The sequence below is a fragment of the Pelophylax lessonae genome (assembly GCF_965119305.1).
Source record: "Pelophylax lessonae genome assembly, chromosome: 9".
Taxonomy (NCBI): domain Eukaryota; kingdom Metazoa; phylum Chordata; class Amphibia; order Anura; family Ranidae; genus Pelophylax; species Pelophylax lessonae.
Genome location: NC_138776.1, coordinates 255,999,762 through 256,019,617, shown reverse-complemented (window position 1 = coordinate 256,019,617; position 19,856 = coordinate 255,999,762). Strand labels below are relative to the sequence as shown.

Here is a 19,856-nt window from a genome sequence, read left to right as displayed (position 1 = left end):
GAGGATCTGAACGGTCCACCTGTGTGAAAGGGGCCTTAACCTTTTCTTAAGCCCCGTACACACGTACCGATCGTCGGCCGACAGATCGGCCGTCTTTTGTCCAGGGCTGTCGGTGTCTGTTGAAAAGTGCAAAAGACTGCACAAGAATTTTGTCTGCCGACTACAGCCGACTGCAGAAGTGATGTCATGCAATGGTTAACTTTCCCTGTGTTTTCCCTTTTCTGAGCATGCCCAGTCTTGCAAATCTGCGGTCTGTCGGCCGAATTCTGTACTAACTGGCGAACAATCGGCCGCTCTGGTGTCGGCATACAAAAATTTTAATGCTTGCATGACAGATTCTTTTCGGCCGAATGTGCGCTGTCGGCTGTCGGAGGCATCATACTAACAAGCCTACAATCGGCAGATCGATCGTCGGCCGAAGCTTTTCGGCCGACGATCGGTACGTGTGTACGGGCCTTTACTATTGCACAACGATACTTCAAGTTGTGGTGCTTGCAGCTGCTCAATTCAGAGGTTAACAGGGCAGTACACTTCTACAAATTATTACTATGTTATTTGAAGGAATCGTGCATTTTAATGTCCCCCTTTCAGTAAGCACTGCTCCTCGCTGAACGATATTGAAAAAAAAATTTTTTGGTTTGGCTGACATATCGTTTGGCTGTCCCCCCCTGGCAGTGCCAAGCTCCCAATGCCCTTTATGTCACAGTCCCTTTACTAATAGCCTTAAAATGAGCCCCCTAATCTTTAGTGTGGTTTGGAGAACAGTCACAATTTTGGAAGTTTTCTTTAACTGTGAACATCTCTGAAACTGTCCCAGGAACATTCGGCTCATGGCCATTCCTTATCAACAGGGCTAACTTCCAAAGATGATGTCCTAGGGGCAGCAGAAGCTTTCAACACTAGGTACCCCATTCTCTTTATTATTTTAGATAATGAATGAGGATAAGCTTCTGGGGGAAGCCATATTATTGTAGATCATATATGAAGACATGTTGGTATACAACTAAATGCACATGTCACAGGTCCTACAAATTCATCCTGCTCCCAGCTGATGGTAACTTTTGGTGGGTATTAATAGAGATCCTCAGGTTTCAGCATTATTTTATAACCAGCATGTTCCTCCAAGCCTGCTGGGCTACAACAAAATGACTGAAAAGAATCAATCACCGCCTGTTACCCATGATGCAAACTGCTGGGGGATGGGCACTATTGTTGCAGGAAGTGAATGCTGTTAGCGAAACTGCAGCAACCTGACGGAGAGGATATTACAGCTCACCCTGGAGATCATCTACCTGCTGACCGGGGAGGTGAGGAGGATTCTGGGAGCACCACCAACACGTTTGGTTCTTTTTTTTTTTTTATTGATACCTGACCGAAGAAATAACTTTCCTCCAGTTTTATTCCAGCAACAAATCTCTAGGAAGATGCTAAAGGATGAGTTTTGTGTTTACAATTTTTATGTGCAACATTTCTTAAATTTTTTTTTTATTTTTCTTTTAACAACTTTGTTATACTCACAGCTGACGAAATATATACACATTTTATATAACGGTTTACAAACAAAATAATTACATTTTAAAAATGAGAGTCCAGGTGGCATTATACTTAGTTAAGGGTTCTGCAGTGTGGCGCCCTCTGAAAAATGATCCGCATTCAGATTGCTTTTCAGAGGGGATTGTAGCGGCTGTAAGGAGAAGTTATTTTGCCTCACATGAACACAGGAGAGTCTCAGGGAGCGCTGGGGTGCTGGGATCACATGAACACAGGAGAGTCTCAGGGAGCGCTGGGGTGCTGGGATCACATGAACACAGGAGAGTCTCTGGGAACGCTGGGCTGCTGGGATCACATGAACACAGGAGAGTCTCAGGGAGCGCTGGGGTGCTGGGATCACATGAACACAGGAGAGTCTCTGGGAACGCTGGGCTGCTGGGATCACATGAACACAGGAGAGTCTCTGGGAACGCTGGGCTGCTGGGATCACATTAACACAGGGGCATCTCAGGGAGCGCTGGGGTGTTGGGATCACGTGAACGCAAGAGAGTTTCAGGGAGCGCTGGGGTGTTGGGATCACATGAACGCAAGAGAGTTTCAGGGAGCGCTGGGGTGCTGGGATCACATGAACACAGGAGAGTCTCAGGGTGTGCTGGGGTGCTGGGATCACATGAACACAGGAGAGTCTCAGGGAGTGCTGGGATCACATGAACACAGGAGAGTCTCAGGGAGCACTGGGGTGCAAGGATCACATGAACACAGGAGAGTCTCAGGGAGCGCTGGGGTGCTGGGATCACATGAACACAGGAGAGTCTCAGGGAGTGCTGGGGTGCTGGGATCACATGAACACAGGAGAGTCTCAGGGAGCGCTGGGGTGCTGGGATCACATGAACACAGGAGAGTCTCTGGGAACGCTGGGCTGCTGGGATCACATGAACACAGGAGAGTCTCTGGGAACGCTGGGCTGCTGGGATCACATTAACACAGGGGCATCTCAGGGAGCGCTGGGGTGTTGGGATCACGTGAACGCAAGAGAGTTTCAGGGAGCGCTGGGGTGTTGGGATCACATGAACGCAAGAGAGTTTCAGGGAGCGCTGGGGTGCTGGGATCACATGAACACAGGAGAGTCTCAGGGTGTGCTGGGATCACATGAACACAGGAGAGTCTCAGGGAGTGCTGGGATCACATGAACACAGGAGAGTCTCAGGGAGCACTGGGGTGCAAGGATCACATGAACACAGGAGAGTCTCAGGGAGCGCTGGGGTGCTGGGATCACATGAACACAGGAGAGTCTCAGGGAGTGCTGGGGTGCTGGGATCACATGAACACAGGAGAGTCTCAGGGAGTGCTGGGATCACATGAACACGGTAGAGTCTCAGGGAGCGCTGGGGTGCTTGGATCACATGAACACAGGAGAGTGTCTGGGAGCACCAGGGTGCTGGGATCACTGGGGAGTCTCAGGGGTCGCTGAGATCACATGAACAAAGGAGAGTCTCGGGGGGTGCCTGGATCACATGTAAAAAAGAGAGTCTCAGGGAGCACTGGGATTGTATGAACATGGGAGTGCTGGGGTACTGGGATCACATAAACAAAGGAGAGTATAATGGAGCGCTGAGGTGGTGGGATCACGGGAGAGTTTCAGGGAGCACTGGGACCACTTGAATATGGGAGAATCTCTAAAAGCACTGGGGCGCTGGGATCACATGAACACAGGGGAGTCTCGGGGAGCGCTGGGGTGCTGGGATCACATGAACACAGGAGAGTCTCTGGGAGCACCAGGGTGCTCGGGTCACGGGGAGTCTCAGGGATTACTGGAATCACATGAACACAGGAGAGTCTCGGGGGTAGCTGGGATCACATGAACACAGGAGAGTCTCGGGGAGCGCTGGGGTGCTTGGATCACATGAACAAAAGAGAGTTTAATGGAGTGCTGGGGTGCAGGGATCACGGGAGAGTCTCAGGGAGCACTGGGATCACATGAACATGGGAGAGTCTCTGGGAGACTGGGGCACTGGGATTACATTACCGTGGGACAGTCTCTGGGAGCGCTGGGGTACTGGGATCACATGAACAAAAGAGAGTTTAATGGAGTGCTGGGGTGCAGGGATCACGGGAGAGTGAACATGGGAGAGTCTCTGGGAGACTGGGGCGCTGGGTTCACATGAACACGGGAGAGTCTCGGGGAGCGCTGGGATCACATGAACACAGGAAAGTCTCAGATAACGCTGGGATTACATGAACATGGGAGAGTCTCTGGGAGTGCTGGGGTACTGGAAACACATGAACACAGGAGAGTGTCTAGGAATATTGGGGTGCTGGGATCACGGGAGAGTCTCAGGGAGCATCAGGGTGCTGGGATCACAGGAGAGTTTCATATAGTGCTGGGATCACTGGAGAGTCTCAGGGAGCACTGGGATCACATGAACACGGGAGAGTCTCTGGGAGCACTGGGATCACATGAACACCTGAAAGTCTCAGGGAGCGCTGGGTTCATATGAACTCAGGAGAGTCTCGAGGAGCGCTGGGGTGCTGGGATCACATGAATACAGGAGAGTCTTGGGGAGCGCTGGGGTGCTTGGATTACATGAACATGGGAGAGTCTCTGGGAGTGCTGGGGTGCTGGAATCACATGAAGACAGGAGTGTCTGGGAGCACTGGGGTGCTGGGATCATGGAAGAGTCTCAGGAAGCGCTGGAATCACATGAACACAGAAGAGTCTCTGGGAGCACTAGGGTGATGAGATCACATGAACACAGGAGAGTCTCTGGGAGCACTGGGGTGCTGGGATCACATGAACACAGGAGAGTGTCTGGGAGACCTGGGGTGCTGGGATCACATGAACACAGGAAAGTGTCTCTTTTTAGGAAACACATCGATTACAGCTACCTGTATGCAGCTTGAGTGACATAACAGAAACCTCTTGTCCCACAGTCAGGGATTTACTTCAGTCATGGGTTGCTCTCTCCAGGGAAGGCCCACTAAGAGGAAACAGGAAGATAGTCCTCAGTCTTACTGCTCCATGATGCTGCCCTCTCTCTGTGCAACTCCCACCAGCTAAGCTCCACCTGCCATTGATCCTGCCAGAGCGGGCAATGCTTTAACATCACTTCCTGGAGAAAATACCCAACTGAAAGGGAAACCTAATAGGGATTATTACAACAAGTGCACTATAAAACATTGGAAATATTTTTTTTTTTTTTTGCCAACATGGGAAGGTGCCGCCATTTTTTTTTTTTTAATTAATGTTAGCAACTATTTATGTTTTCTAATTCTGTATTTTTTCGCTTCTACTTAGAGTGTCTGACAGGTAATGGAGAAAGAGCAGAATCAGATGGCAGAGAGGATATTTAATCTCACTCTGGAGATCATCTACCTGCTGACCGGAGAGGTGAGGAGGATTTTTAGAGGTCACATGACATCAATCTTATCTCTAATAATAAAACACAGACCTGACCAGAGAGGTGAGGAGGATTCTGGGAGGTCACATGACATCACTCTTATCTCTAATAATAAAACACAGACCTGACCAGAGAGGTGAGGAGGATTCTGGGAGGTCACGTGACATCACTCTTATCTCTATTCATTAAAACACAGAGCTGTTAGAATAAAAAAGTCTTATTAAACAGTTTCCTGCATAGAGTCATGTAGTGAGAGAATGAGCACTGATATGTAGGTTCTCACATGCCGACGCATTTCACCACTGCCTCATCAGGGCCTATGAAGACCACACAGTACTCATCGTTGAAGGAAAACAATGCCATTTGTAATAATATTTAGATATACATGTAATTTCATTACATAATTAATATATATCACAGTACAATCTATTACAGCACCATGGGAGCATGCTAGACCCACCTCAGTGATGAGCCACACAAGCATAACTGCTCTCTTGGAGGGCACCGAGGCAATATGAAGATTCAAGCCGGAGAGAGATGGGGTCTAAAATATTTATAAAACAATATGTATAATAGCGGTCAGAGTTTTAACCTTGTGGCTACACCTGAAGGCAACGTAGGATGGGCCACTTACTGTAGGGTAAATATCTTGACAGATTCTGGGAGGTCACATGACATCACTCTTATCTCTACTAATAAAACACAGACCTGACCGGAGAGGTGAGGAGGATTCTGGGAGGTCACATGACATCACTCTTATCTCTATTAATAAAACACAGACCTGACCGGAGAGGTGAGAAATATAATTACCTCTAAAAAAGAGATGTCATTGATCAGATCTTAGCAAAAAGGGATGACAATGGTAGCAAGTTGTAACTTCTTATGTTGGGAAATGTATATAGCGATTGATGATCTCTCTCCGCAGGATGACATATTTGTGAAGAAGACATCAAGAGATGGACAGGACTCAATTATGCTTCCTCTACATTCCTTACTAAGTTCAGAGATAAGCAATGATAAGAAGATTCTAGAAGTCACCCAGAAGATGATTGAGCTGCTGACGGGAGAGGTGAGTGGTGTCGGGAATTTTGGGACATTATCCAGTAACAGACAAGGGATGTGTCTGGATGGTGACTGTATCATTGTGTGTGTCAGGTTCCTATAAGGTGTCAGGATGTCTCTGTGGAATAGCAGAGGCATTTTCACTATTTTATTTTAAATCTACATTCAGGGTGGAAACTGGAGCCATTTTAACATTCGTATCAAAGAAGAGATAAAAGAAGAAGAGGAGGAGAAAAGTATAATGAAGGAGCGGAAGTGCTTAGAAGAACACAAGGATCTCTACAAGGACGTCATGATGGAGAATCAGCCGCCCCTCACATCACCGGGTAAGAGGAGACTTTATTGTAAAGGAGAGAGCAGTACGGAGGATCCACCTAGATCCCCCATCATCTGATAAACACATAGAAACAATGTATTCAGTCAGTGTGTGTGTTTCCTACAGATGGATCCAGTAATGGGAACCCACCAGAGAGATCTCCCCGTCCTCTGTATTCCCGGAATTCCACATCGGAAGATCACACGATCCCTCATCGTGATCAAGTAGGTGGGACTAAGGATGCCAAACTCAAACTTGGCTCTAAATTGTATTAGATGATATTCTTCTATGTAGTCTCAGGATTTTAGTGCTCACAACAATCATTTTGTAATTCTAGAGTGTCGAATTGTTTAATATCAAAACTGAAGTTAAAGAAGAAGAAGAGGAGATGCTTGTGAATGGAAATCAGTTGTCTATGAAGGAAGCTGAAGTGGTGGTGACAATCACTAAGGAGGAATCATCTGTACATGTCAGCGCAGGTATTCATTATATAAAAGAAATGAAGCACTTCACATTTTTATTTAGTACACCAGTAAACAGTGAAATTGTAAGCCAGTCCCTCTATAACCCCTGCTGTGCCCCTCATGACTCAGGTTTTTGCTAGTGTCCTAGTAGTTCAATGCTTTTCTCAGCTCTGCTGCATAAGCTGGTCTCTGCATGGCAGATATTAAGATCAGCGATTCCTCAGCCTTGCTTTGGAGGCCGTACCCAGACCCTGGGTTATTTTTATTACATTTAGGTATGCAAATTGACCTATAATGATAACAATTCATCACATACATTTTTAGACAGCATGCACAATCCTTTGAAATAATAAAACTGGTTTCTCATATGATGGAAGAGCATCCAGTCAACCTTTACCACATCGCAGGCAGTGGAGATAATGTACTCCACATAAAATGTCCATCTCCATTCCTTAATAAAAACTGTTATTGGAACATGAAACGTAATGTTCCCAACAAATGAGTAAGAGATACTGTACATTATATTAAATGTCCATCTCCATTCCTCAATATAACGTCATGTTCCAAACAAATGAGGAAGAGATACTGTACACCATATGAAAGGTCCATCTCAATTCCTCAATATAATGTCTTGTTCCCAACAAATGAGAAGATACTGTACACCATATAAAAAGGTCCATCTCCATTCCTCAATATAACGTCAGGTTCCCAACAAATCAGATGGAGATACTGTACACCATATGAAAGGTCCATCTCCATTCCTTAATATAACGTCATGTTCCGAACAAATAAGGAGGAGATACTGTACACCATATGAAAGGTCCATCTCCATTCCTCAATATAACGTCATGTTCCCAACAAATGAGGAGGAAATACTGTACACCATATGAAAGGTCCATCTCCATTCCTCAATATAACGTCATGTTCCCAACAAATGAGGAGGAAATACTGTACACCATATGAAAGGTCCATCTTCATTCCTCAATATAACGTCATGTTCCCAACAAATGAGTGAGGAGGAGATACTGTACACCATATGAAAGGTCCATCTTCATTCCTCAATATAACGTCATGTTCCCAACAAATGAGGAGGAGATACTGTACACCATATGAAAGGTCCATCTCCATTCCTCAATATAATGTCATGTTCCCAACAAATGAGGTGGAGATACTGTACACCATATGAAAGGTCCATCTGTTCCTCAATATAACATCAATTTCCCAACAAATGAGGTGGAGGAAGATCTGTTCCTTGCCATATCCATGGCATTAGTATCTGTAAACCTTCAGCCAGTGTGCTATAGTTGCTTTGGTTGCACTGTATACTGTATCTGATTTCTATCTTTGCATTATTTTTATCACTTTACCTAATTCTGTGTCAGATCTCAGGAACAGTTGACAGCAATATACTGTACATGACTCCTAACTGCAATACATACAATAATGAACATGCTATTATTATTTTTCCTATTATTTCTAATAATATAAATATATCCAACAGGAGGACACAATGGTTGGAATACCCCAGATGGACGTCCTGTTTTATCTGCAAATTATAATAAAGAAGATAATGGCGTGGTGCAGTGTTCTCCAGGAGTAAGCATTGTTAACAAAAATACACATCACAAACCTAATCCATTAATAACATCAACAAATCCACAGACTGGTTTGATTCTTTGGAATCCGAATGTAAATCACATACTATTATCCCAAATGTCCAACCAAGATTTCATAGTGCAGATAAATGCTCCTAATTCCGGGGAATCTTCTCCCAATAATCTGCATCCTTTCCAGACTTGTGAAAACTCATTCATAAAAAAACGCGACCTGGTTGTACCCCAGAGCGTCCACACCAATGAAAAACCCTTTTCCTGTTCCGAGTGTCAGAAGTCCTTCTCGACCAAAGCGTATCTTGCCCAACACCAGAGGGTTCACACCGGTGAGAAGCCCTTTTCCTGTTCCGAGTGCGGAAAGTGCTTCTCCAATAGAGGGAACCGTGATAAGCACATGAGAACTCACACCGGCGAGAGACCGTTCTCTTGTCAAGAGTGCGGGAAACGGTTTGCACAGAAAGTGACGCTAATCATCCACCAGAAAGTACACGAAAGACGAATGATCTACCCGAAAACACACAGCACCTGAGCTCACTGAAAAACTGATGGTGGAGTTTCATCGGCTCAATTGTTATGTCCGTCGAGCAGTTGTATGACTAAAGCCCTGTACACACGCGTCGAAAATTGGCAGGGAATTTTCGGCCAAAGTCCGATCTGCCGATTTTCGGCTTGTTAGTATGATGCTTCCAACAACCAACTCTGACTTTTCAGCCGAAAAAAAATCTGGTGTGCAGGCTATAAAATTTTTGTTGGCCGTCAACATAACGCCTGATTTTCATGCAGTCAGTACAGATTTCGACAGGGAAAAATCTGATGAGAAAGTCTGGGCATGCTCAGTGAAGAAAGAACACAAAGAAAGAAAACCAACCCATGACATCACTTCTGAAGTAGAATTTTGTTGGACGAGAAAATTCATGTGCAGTCTAGGCACATTCCAACCAACAAAACACCACTCTGGACAAAAGACGGACGATCGGTCGGCCGATAATCGTTGCGTGTGTACGGGGCTTAAGATGAAGCAGTCTGAAAGGATCAGCCAACCCGTATAGAATATTTTAGTTTTATTACTGTGGTTTGATCTGTTTAGTTTTTTTTGTTACTTACAACAGTAACTTTTTTTATTTATAATTTATGATTGATCTTCATGTTGTAGTTTTGGTTAAAAACCAAAACTTTTGCCCTCATCCAATCTGGGGATTTTTTGTTTTTCCCATTCACACCTATGCAGTTTGCTTTTGATACATTTCTGCGGTGCTTTTTGCAATGCATTTTTGCACATGCATTTTTTTTATGCGTTTTTATGCTTTTTTTTGGCCAATTTGTTGTTCCAGAATTGCGGCAAAACACAGGATGCTTTTATTTCTTAATGGCACCCAAATGTGATTTTGCCGCAACTGTCGAGAACCAAAACGTGCTAAAGTCGCTGCAAAAATTGCACTGCCAAGCGCTCCTGGCTCTGTGCCAAGATTTGGTGCAAAAAAAAAGAAAGCGGTGCTGCAGTCTTCACGATACTAGGCTCAGATGTGAACAGAGCCTAAAAAACACGAGTTGTAGCAAAAATGCAGTACATGCTTTTCTGCAGCTTCTCTATTGAAGTCTACCAAACCAAAACGCTCCGTTTTGCTTTTAACAAAAAGTCCGTGACCTTTTCTCAAAAATGCAGCAGCTGAAAAAAGCATAGATATGAACGTGTCCCATAGTAAATCATGTTAAATGGACTGTAGTGCGTTTCTGCAAAAAGCATTAGGTGTGAACCAAGCCTTAGACAAGAATTGAAGGAAAAACTCTCCAACAAGGACACAGTCATCAACAAAGCTATTTATTTAATGGCGCGAGGAAAAGTTTGAACCTGACAGAGACTCTTACGTTCTCTGTTCTGTAAAAAAGGATTAAAAAGAAAAAACTTTAGGCTGAATTTGTACTTTTTTATTACCAAAGTTCTCTGGGAACAATTGCTGGGGGCTCAACCTTCCTTCATACGTTGTTGGGGGGCTCAACCTTCCTTCATACGTTGGGGGCTTGTCCTTTCCTCATACATTGTTGGGGGCTAGTCCTTCTTTCATACGTTGTTGGGGGTCCCGTCCTTCCTTTGTACGTCCTTGGGGGCTTGTCCTTCCGTCATCATTTTTTGGGGGCTTGTCCTTCCTTTGTATGTTGTTAGGGGCTCGTCCTTCCTTCGTACATTGTTGGGGACTCGTCCTTCCTCCATACGTTGTTAGGAACTTGTCCTTCCTTCATATTTTGTTGGGGCTTATCCTCCCTTTGTACGTTGTTGAGGGCTCAGTCTTCCTTCCTACATTGTTGGGGGTTCGCTCTTCCTTTGTACGTTGTTGGGGGCTCGCCATTACTTTGTACGTTGTTGGGGGTTCATCCTTCCATCATACGTTGCTGGGGGCTCGTCCTTCCTTCAGGTGTTTTTGGGGGCTTGTCCTTTCTTCGTATGTTTTGTGAAGAGATGATTTGCATGATAGCAAGAAAATAAAAGTTCTCATTGCTAAACCATAGTGTGGACTCTTGCTTTGTTTCATATGTACTGGTACCACTGATCACAATTACTTGATCATAATTACTTGTTCTTTATCAACAAAGCTAAGAGAGTGGCTTAGAGGAACGGGCAGCAAAAGGAAGGAGAACCTGGACATGAGTGGGGGCTGCATTTACTGAAACCATTCCCCTTTCCCACCTGCAACAGCTGATTGCCGGCAAGAGGGAGAGGGGGAAAAGCTGACTTTTAGTAGCTGCACGAGGGAAAGGGGGATTGGTTCTGGTAAATGCCACCCCCCACTCCTCTCCAGGCTCCATAAAACTTAATGTGACATGGAGGCAGCACGGGCCCCACTGCAGCATGAAACCCTTGAAGCTCTGCCGATGATGCACACCCAGCAAACCCTGTGCACATGTCCATGAATAACAATAACCTGACAGAGGCTCTCACCTTCTCCATTATGTTAAAAATTTAAAAAAAAGACAGTTGTGATTGTATATCCTCTTTAATTATTGAAATAAGTACTAAAGCCACATCATTACATTAGTAATCATTATTATTATTATACAGGATTTATATAGCGCCAATAGTCAGGTTATTTGCTACCTTTTAATAGAAGAGAAAGTAAATAGATTACAGACCTTCCTGCAGAGATACCCCTTTCTGTAGGTAACAAGTGAAGTCCTTGTAGAAAAACCATCTGAGGAGACAGTCCTTTGCCCTAGTTCTACAGCCAGTTAGCATTGGGGCCTAGTCTTTACTGTGGTGCGCATAAGAACAGTCCCGGTAAAGACTGCAGTAGTAAAGGTCAAATGTCCTTTCCCTATTATTTATTATTATACAGGATTTATATACTGTAGCGCCATCAGTTTGCTCAGCGCTTTACAATATAAAGGGGGACATATGATTACAATACAGAAGGGATAGGAGGGCCCTGTTAATGGAGCTTACATAACACAATATTATTTTTTCTTAAATGTGTGCAAATCCTCAGTCTATCCCTGCAGCTGCTGTTTTTTAGCTCTTCATAACAGTCAGTAGGGAATGTGACACATAAACTTCCTCCTGATTGCAAAAGTGAAAGAACACATCCCCAGGCAACCTTTAGAGGTTCATAATCCAGGGTGAAAGCTGGCCAGTGCATGGTGTAAAGCAGTGGTCTCCAAACTTCGGCCCAGGGGCCAGATGCGGTCCTTTGCTTGCCTTTATGTGGTCTTTGGGGCAATAATACTCCCACTGACACCAATAATGGGGCACTATTCCTCCCATGGACACCAACAATGGGGCACTATTCCTCTTACTGACACCAATGAGGCAGCATTGTTTATTCCCAAAGACGCCAGTATGTTTTCTACTCCCACTGGCCACAATATGGCCCTCCTAAAGTCTGAAGGACAGTATACTCGCCCTTTGTTTAGAAAGTTTGGAGCCCCCTGGTGTAGACCATTAACTATATTAAATAATAGCTATAAATCAATATTTATGTACAACACTGTGTTTCTCAACTGGAGTACTGTTTAGGTTTCCCTATGTTTCGGCAAGCCCAGGACCCAGTTTGTCCTGAATTAGCATCATGAGTTGCCATGGAGAGGCCGGACCGGTCACCAGCACCATAAAAAGCAGTGACGCTATAGGGTAAGGACGCATGGCATCATTTGTTGCTATGTTGTTGGTGGCTAGCTCACCTGCACCATGGTAATGCATGACACTGAGTGTAGGCAAAATGCAGGGCCACTTCCAGCATTCGGGAGAGGACAGAAGTCTACCTCTTCCAGGCCTGCTACATCTAATGACCGCTGCCGCTTTGCTGGAGCCAAAAGATAAGGTTCTGATGTCAAGAAGTGCCTATGTACGTAGGGAACTCTGTGATGGGAGACTCTAATGTGATGGGGGGTTGGTAGTGATTGGGAACTATGGGGGCTCATATGTGATAAGGAGACTCTGTCATGGGGGTATTTATGTGATGGGGCTCTCATGCATGGGGGGGCCTCCAGCATGAACAGGGGACATGATGGGGGAACTCTGATGTGATGGAGGCGTTCTAATGAAGTTCATTTCATCATCCCACGCTCAGGTTTCCTATTGATAAGGAACATTTAGGTTTTTACACTTCAGACTGGGGTGCCTCCAGATTTTGCATACTTTTAAAGGGCAACGTGACTAAAAAAAAGGTTGACAAATGCATGTGTAGACTTTAGCAATGTATTAAGCCAATCAGTTGCTTGATTGCATTCTCAGACCTGCTTCTTGAACAGTAATGAAGCAACTTATCAGCATAGAAATAGCTAAAGTTTGCACTGTCCAGTGGCCAGTAGGGAGGAACATGCTTATCTAGCAATAAATGACTCAAAAGAGTCCTCCCTGCTAAGTGAATATCTAACACTTCAAAGAACTGTCGCTGCTGCTCATCACCCAGTGATCACAAAATATATAAATAATCATAACACAGCGCTAAAGACAGTGCATCTCATTAAAACATATATACCCAATTTAAATAACTTAAATAATACATCAATCCATGTACATAACCTAATAAAGTGAATTCATATTCCCACTAAGAATTTTTTTTAAGCAAGTGTCCAGTGAAAGTTTGTGAATAGTGCTCAATTAGTTCATAGAATCCATGTGACTTTCGTGAGAGGTGATCCTGTGTTTTACACCCCCCGAAGTGAATCCACTTACCAGAAGATGTGGACCCCTGGGCAATATTGCATAGGGGTCTTATCAAGCTTGTAACTGGTAAGTGTAGAAAATGGAGCGCCTTGAGTGTCTCTTATTTCCCAATACTCAGCATGGAAAGACAAAGAAGATCCCAATATTGCAGTATGTTCAATACGTTTATTAAATATATCCAAGATATATATGCACTTACAATGTATCAGATGTTCATAGACGTGTAGATTAATAAATTAAAAGCTCCTGGAGGCAGGTTGAACGGCAGTAACATATGTTCACCATAAGAAAAGCGGCATGCGTTCCAGCACACTTCTGCTTGCGTTCCAACAGCCAGGAAGTGACGTTGACGTTGCTGCAAAGCCCGGAATCTCGTCGACGAGTTTCGTCCCTCCCAGTGGGCGTTCTCATAAGCCTACATCTCTAGGAGCTTTCCATTTATTAATCTACACATCTATGAACATCTCATGCATTGATCTGATACACATCAAACATAAGGCAGTTCCAGTAGAACATGAACAATGCTATTATTTTTAATAATAATGCAACATTTTCAGCAGGAGGATATACCTCGGAATTAACTAACCCAGAGGGACATCTAATTTTATTTGCACATTATAATAAAGAAGATAATGGCATGGCACTCCTTTCTCCAGGCGTAATGTTACTCAAGATATACATAACAAATTTAACCATATGGTAAGATCAACAGATCAGTTTAATTCTCAGTAAAAGACAAGAAGAGCGACACATGTGAGGAGCGTTTACTGGCCTGGCGAAGGGCCTTTTCCTCCTTCTTGTCTGTTGGGAGGTCACTGGTGATGGTAGAGCCCTTTCTGGACCTTTTCCATGTCAAATAGCATCCAGACCCTCTATTTGAGGATTTTGTTCAATTAAGCTCTTACAAGATATACTCTGCATCTATTATTTGGATGCCTTGTTTAAAACTCACCATAGTACCCCAAACAACATATCGATAGATAATAAGACTCAGATTGTATAAACTGGCCCTTGAGGTATCAGCCTCCAGTTGGATAAATTCATGTTTAATACATCTAAGTGTAAGATTTCTTATGGATCCCTTGGCCTTATCTGCTCCCTGTGTCCACCCAAAGCCAACTTTATCCCTTGCGCTGTATTGAGAAGAATCTTCTTGTCTACATTTGGTCCTGACGAAGCATTCTGCGAAACACGTTGACTTTCCAGCAGACATATTCTCTTATATTGACGCAATGTCTTATATGTCATTTAGGTTCATGTATGAACACGTGTTTACAATCATGTACTGACATGTGAGATGAATAAGAACCCCATTTGGTTGTGCTCTCAACCAAACTGTCAAATGGCTGTTGTCAAAACTGATCACATGTGCAGCATCATGGCAGTTGAAGATTAAACAGAGGCCTAAATGGCAGCTTCCTTGGCTAAAAACGATAGGAGGGTTTAGTTCCACTTAAAAGAGAGGTACAGCCAAAGCTTGTTTGGCTGTACTTCTCCTGTGGATCACAGGAGTGCAATTCATTCTGCTCTCCTGTGACCCGCTTTCAGCAGACAGCGGGCTGTCCGCTGGCTGCTGACATCACAGAGCCAGTCCAGGCTCAAGCAAGATCACGACAATAGAGTCAGAATCTGCCCACATGCCTGGACTGGCACCTGGCTAAGCTTCTCAGCAAACTGCTGAGAGCCTGAGCTGGCCAATCTCATCCCCTCCACAGCAAAGCACACCAGTGAGCAAGGAAGGGGTAGAGCAGAGAGCTGCTCTTTGCTCATGGAGATCTGAGAACCGATCGATCACGGTGTTCGATTGCTTGGTTCTCAGTGTTGGAGGCGCCGGGGGATATCCACCTAGGTACCTAGGTAAGTATGAATCTGCAAAAACCCCATACTTCTCTTTTAATGCAGAGGTAAGATGGGTATGAAAAACTTTATTAATGTAGGGGTGCTGCTAGACTACTCACTGGCATGTCCACAAGGGTGTAACCAGGAATCATAATGATATACAGTGAAAAGTTGATGCAGCAACACCCTCCTGGTCCAGGCTGTTGTTACAGCAATTACAATATGTCTCCATGGTGTCCAGTATTAGCCTGCCATGTGAAGATACTGCCCAGAAATTTTAAGAGTATGTTGCCTATGGTATTGTGGGCCAGGACACTGATTATGTCTGCCTGCTGCTGTGCAATTGCCTTCAGTAGTTGGTGTGGGAAGTAACACTGTACTGACTTCTGATTATTTGCCTTGCACAATCACTGAGGGCTTTATTCCAGTGATGTGAGCCGAGGGGAGAGGATAGATATTTGGAGCACTATTCTAGAAGATGTGTTTTTTCCACCAGGCCTTTGGCTGGAAAGGATGTCGATGTAAGGGGAAGTCTTTCTTGGGGCCTTTGCTAAGACCCAAGGAATCTGAGCTGGCCTATGCTAAGGGCCAAAAGGAATAATAATTGGCTGCCTAGAGGAAGCATCTCTAAGAGGAACATGCTGTGCAAATGAATTTTCAGGAGAACTTGGGGGAAGCTGATGCCTGCTGGATGTTGCATGGAGACCTCACTACTCTGCTCTTTCAAAGTACTTGAACTAAAGGAACCAAATACTATTTGAAGGGTACTAATAACTCCTGTACGTAAAGGAGTATTGTCATTGGGAGGCTGCCATTGAAGGATCCAGGGCCACCATCAACTTTGCTATTACTGAGAGGCTGCTACCAACCATTAGAGTCACTAGCCACTCCTGTTGCTGATATAAGAGGGCTTAAGGATATTTTGCTCTTTCGGGGTATCCTGTTTCCCCAACCCTGACTCTACCAGTTCCTTGATTAAATGCAGTAAACCACAAAAAAGACTAAAGTGGCTTAAGCCTTATTGTTGACGTATCACATATGGATGGGGATTGCAGACCCACTGTGCAGCCTGCATGCTTGACAATAGTGTGCTTGGGGAGTACACCTTTATGGGCTATAGCTGACCAGGTATAGAGAAGCACTAGAGAGTGAGACTAGGATCTGAGAAAGCACACAATGCTGTACTCATATAAGTGCAAGAGTATCTTGCAGCACTGGAATGCTGAAATTACAGGAGGCCAAGAGTACTAACAGAAGTCACTTGCAGCAGAGGGGTGCTGGACTTGAAAGTAGGCAGGACTGCAGGGGTATCTTGAAGCACTGGGATGCTGGACTCCTAGGGAGACAAGAATGCAGGGGTCCCTAGGAGGATAGGGGTGCTAAAACTCACTAGAACAAAGGGGTGAAAGGATGTACAAGGAACATGAAGGAGCATAGGGGTCCCAGGGGATGTAGGTATGTTGAAAATGTTTGGAGTGCACCAGACGTCTTGGCTAAGCAGGATCACCATTGGCATCGGTGGGCAAATCCGGCACGTACAGCGATGGTGAGAGTCCTTAGAATAACAAGATCTAGGGTACCACCTTGTCTTCATCATAGCTCCTGAAGGTGTTTCTCATCAATGCCGAGGGACTGAGCCCAGTTTTTGATTGGGTTCACACTGAATTGGGAGGAGCTCGCAGCACGGGGTTCAGTGCGTCCCCGTGTGTGGTTTCAGGTCCAAATTTTTGACTGAATTCGGACCTGAAACGGACCAGGAGACGCACAGGACTTTTTGAAGATCAGTGGATGCCATCAGCCAAATATTATTTAAAACCCGCAGATCGGCTTGTGCTGTGACGAATCAAAACACAGCAAGGTCATCACATGTGCCCCCTGCCTGGGTAGGCAGATCACGTACTAGGTACGTTATCCAGCGCAGGGAAGCCTCTTTTTCCATCATACATCGCCCATGTACGATTGGCAAGCGGGTAATATGAGGCTGAAATCAAGAACACAGGGACATGACCTTAAGGTGGTTCTAAAGCCTTAAGGTTTTTCACCTTAATGCATTCTTTTTCTTACCTGAGCCCGATCTGATCCAGCAGTGTGCACAAGCGCAGCAACTCCACACCGGGACTCGGGAGCGAGCCCGGGCGAATTCCCCCCTGGGAAAGGGACTTTCCATTGGGGCACCTTTTGAAGAGGAGGGGCTTGGAGCGCCGGCGGGGCTGCCCAGAAGAAGAGGATTGGGGCTGCCCTGTGAAAAACCATTGCACAGAGCAGGTAAGTATAGACATGTTTGTTATTTTTATTTAAAAAAAAAAAAAACAGAAAGTTTACAACACCCTAAGAGCCCGTTCACACTGGGGCGACCTGTCAGGCGACCTGGTCGCCTGACAGGTCGCCGTAGGTCGCCTGACAGGTCACCCTAGGTCGCCTTCCATAGAGAAGCTGTGGACCCGTTCTAGTAGGAGCGACACAAGTCGCTCCGACTTAGAAAAAGGGTCCGGAGCTTCTTTGGGGCGACCAGGAGCGACCTGCATAGACTTCAATGACTTCACAGGTCGCCCCGGGAAGTAGCGCCGCCCCAGTGCGAACGGGGTCTAAAGCTATCAGGCGGATAGTTAGAAAGTATTTTATTGAAAGAGTAGTTGATGCATGGAATAGACTTCCAGCAGTGGTAGTGAGTCGGTCTACAGTAAGAGGATTCAAACATAAAAAAAAATATATATATATATATATATATATATATATATAAAACGGAAATAGGCAGACTTGATCTTTTTTCTGCTGCAAGATCAGTAGCACCATCTTTTTATTCTACGGGTCCTATGCTTTCAAAAAATGTGTGGTTTAGGAAAAAGGGTGACTTTTAAATCTCCGAAAGCTGTAATTAAAAATTAGTGAATCTCGAAAAAAATGGTTAGACCACTTAAGGTTAAAAGTGTAGAGCAGGGCCTGGCAGCGAAAGAGTTAAAGTCTGCTGGACTACAACAAAATGGCTGACAAGAGCCAATGGCCAAAGAAACCTGCCTTTTACCCATCATGCTGAGCATTGGGGGGATGGGCACTATTGTTGCAGGAAGTGAATAGAACAGAGTTGCGAGCAATGGAGGCAAACTGCACTGATCTGACGGAGAGGATATTACAGCTCACCCTGGAGATCATCTACCTGCTGACCGGGGAGGTGAGGAGGATTCTGGGAGCACCACCAACACGTTTGGTTTATTTTATTGATTGATATGTGATTGAAAAAGTAACTTTCCAACAGTTTTATTCCAGCAGCAAATAAACCAGGAAGTGTTTGGACTTGGATGGACGTACTTTTTGTTTATACATTTTTTGCAACATTTAACTTTTTTTAGGCAACTTTTTTGTACTCACATTTGGATAATATATATATGTATGTATATATATGTATGTATATATATATATATATATATATTTATATATATATATATATATATATTATTTTTTTTTTTTTTTAAACAACAGCAAGTTACTTGACAAAGTTTTACAGAATTTATGTTACTGACAACTGGTTAATTACAAATTTTGTTTTGCTATATAATCATGGGTAGACATGTTCTTCGACCAATGTTCTTTCCTGAACCCTTTCGCTGCTACTGATCTTTGCTATATGTCGGCAGCAGCGGGCAGTTTTTTTGTGTGTACATCTGATTTTCGGCTGTCAAGTGATTTGGTGGCTCCCCACCCCTGCATGCCTATCCCATGTTTCCTGGGCTCCACGCTCTCATTGGTGGACCTCGGACCATGGCGGGTAATACTGAGGGGGGGGGGGGGTAATTTCTTCCCACTAAGAACCTGGAAACATCGCATCCCACCCCTGCATGCCTACCCTATTTTTCCGGGGCTCCGCGCTCCCATTAGCGGACCTGGGACCGACAGGGTGGGTGATGCTGAGTCGGGGGGGGGGGGGAGGCTTTCCTTCCTACTAAGAACCTGGAAACATTCCACCCCATGTTTCCTGAGCTCCACGCTCTCATTGGTGGACCTGGGACCACTGCGGGCAATACTGAGGGGAGGTTGTCTTTACTTCCTACTAAGAACCTGGAAACATCACATCCCACTCCTGCATGCCCACCCCATGTTTCCTCGGCTCCGCGCTCCCATTGGCGGACTTGGGACCGACATGGTGGGTAATGCTGAGTGGAGGGTCTTTCCTTCCTACTAAAAACCTGGAAACATTACACCCCACCCCATGTTTCCTGGGCTCTGCGCTCCCATTGGTGGACCTGGGACCGACATGGCGGGTAATGCTGGGGGGGGTTCCTTCCTACTAAGAACCAGGATACATCACACCCCACCCCTGCATGTCCACCCCATGTTTCCTGGGCTCCGCGCTCCCATTGGCTGACCTGGGACCGACATGGTGGGTAATGCTGAGGGGAGGGGGGGTCTTTCCTTCCTACTAAGAACCTGGAAACATCACATCCCACCCCTGCATGCCCACCCCATGTTTCCTGGGCTCTGCGCTTCCATTGGCTGACCTGGGACCGAAATGGCGGGTAA

The 19,856-nt window shown here is 45.0% G+C and overlaps 2 protein-coding genes across 2 annotated transcripts in view; both read left to right on the top strand.

The window, feature by feature from the left end:
• The window catches only part of LOC309564392 (uncharacterized protein), a 135,317-nt gene that overhangs the window by 48,163 nt on the left and 67,298 nt on the right, over positions 1–19,856 (top strand). The window contains exon 8 of the mRNA XM_082269021.1: positions 18,377–18,510. Within this exon, the coding sequence (XP_082125147.1) occupies positions 18,377–18,510 (134 nt within the window). The remainder of the gene's footprint in view (positions 1–18,376; positions 18,511–19,856) is intronic.
• Positions 1,207–8,938, top strand: LOC309562978 (uncharacterized protein). Its single transcript, XM_082267304.1, has 7 exons — positions 1,207–1,307; positions 4,787–4,879; positions 5,815–5,958; positions 6,121–6,277; positions 6,394–6,491; positions 6,605–6,746; positions 8,233–8,938. Exons 2-7 carry the CDS (start codon positions 4,802–4,804, stop codon positions 8,871–8,873), a joined length of 1,260 nt encoding a protein of 419 aa, XP_082123430.1. The 5' UTR covers positions 1,207–1,307; positions 4,787–4,801; the 3' UTR covers positions 8,874–8,938.

What these genes read in the sequence shown, in the direction of transcription:
- LOC309562978 (XM_082267304.1), top strand. Translation starts at nt 4,802, where the DNA reads ATGGAGAAAGAGCAGAATCAGATGGCAGAGAGGATATTTAATCTCACT. An exon ending in GCCGCCCCTCACATCACCGG is followed by an intron (nt 6,278 to 6,393) that starts GTAAGAGGAGAC and finishes TGTTTCCTACAG; the next exon opens with ATGGATCCAGTAATGGGAAC. An exon ending in ATCTGTACATGTCAGCGCAG is followed by an intron (nt 6,747 to 8,232) that starts GTATTCATTATA and finishes TATATCCAACAG; the next exon opens with GAGGACACAATGGTTGGAAT.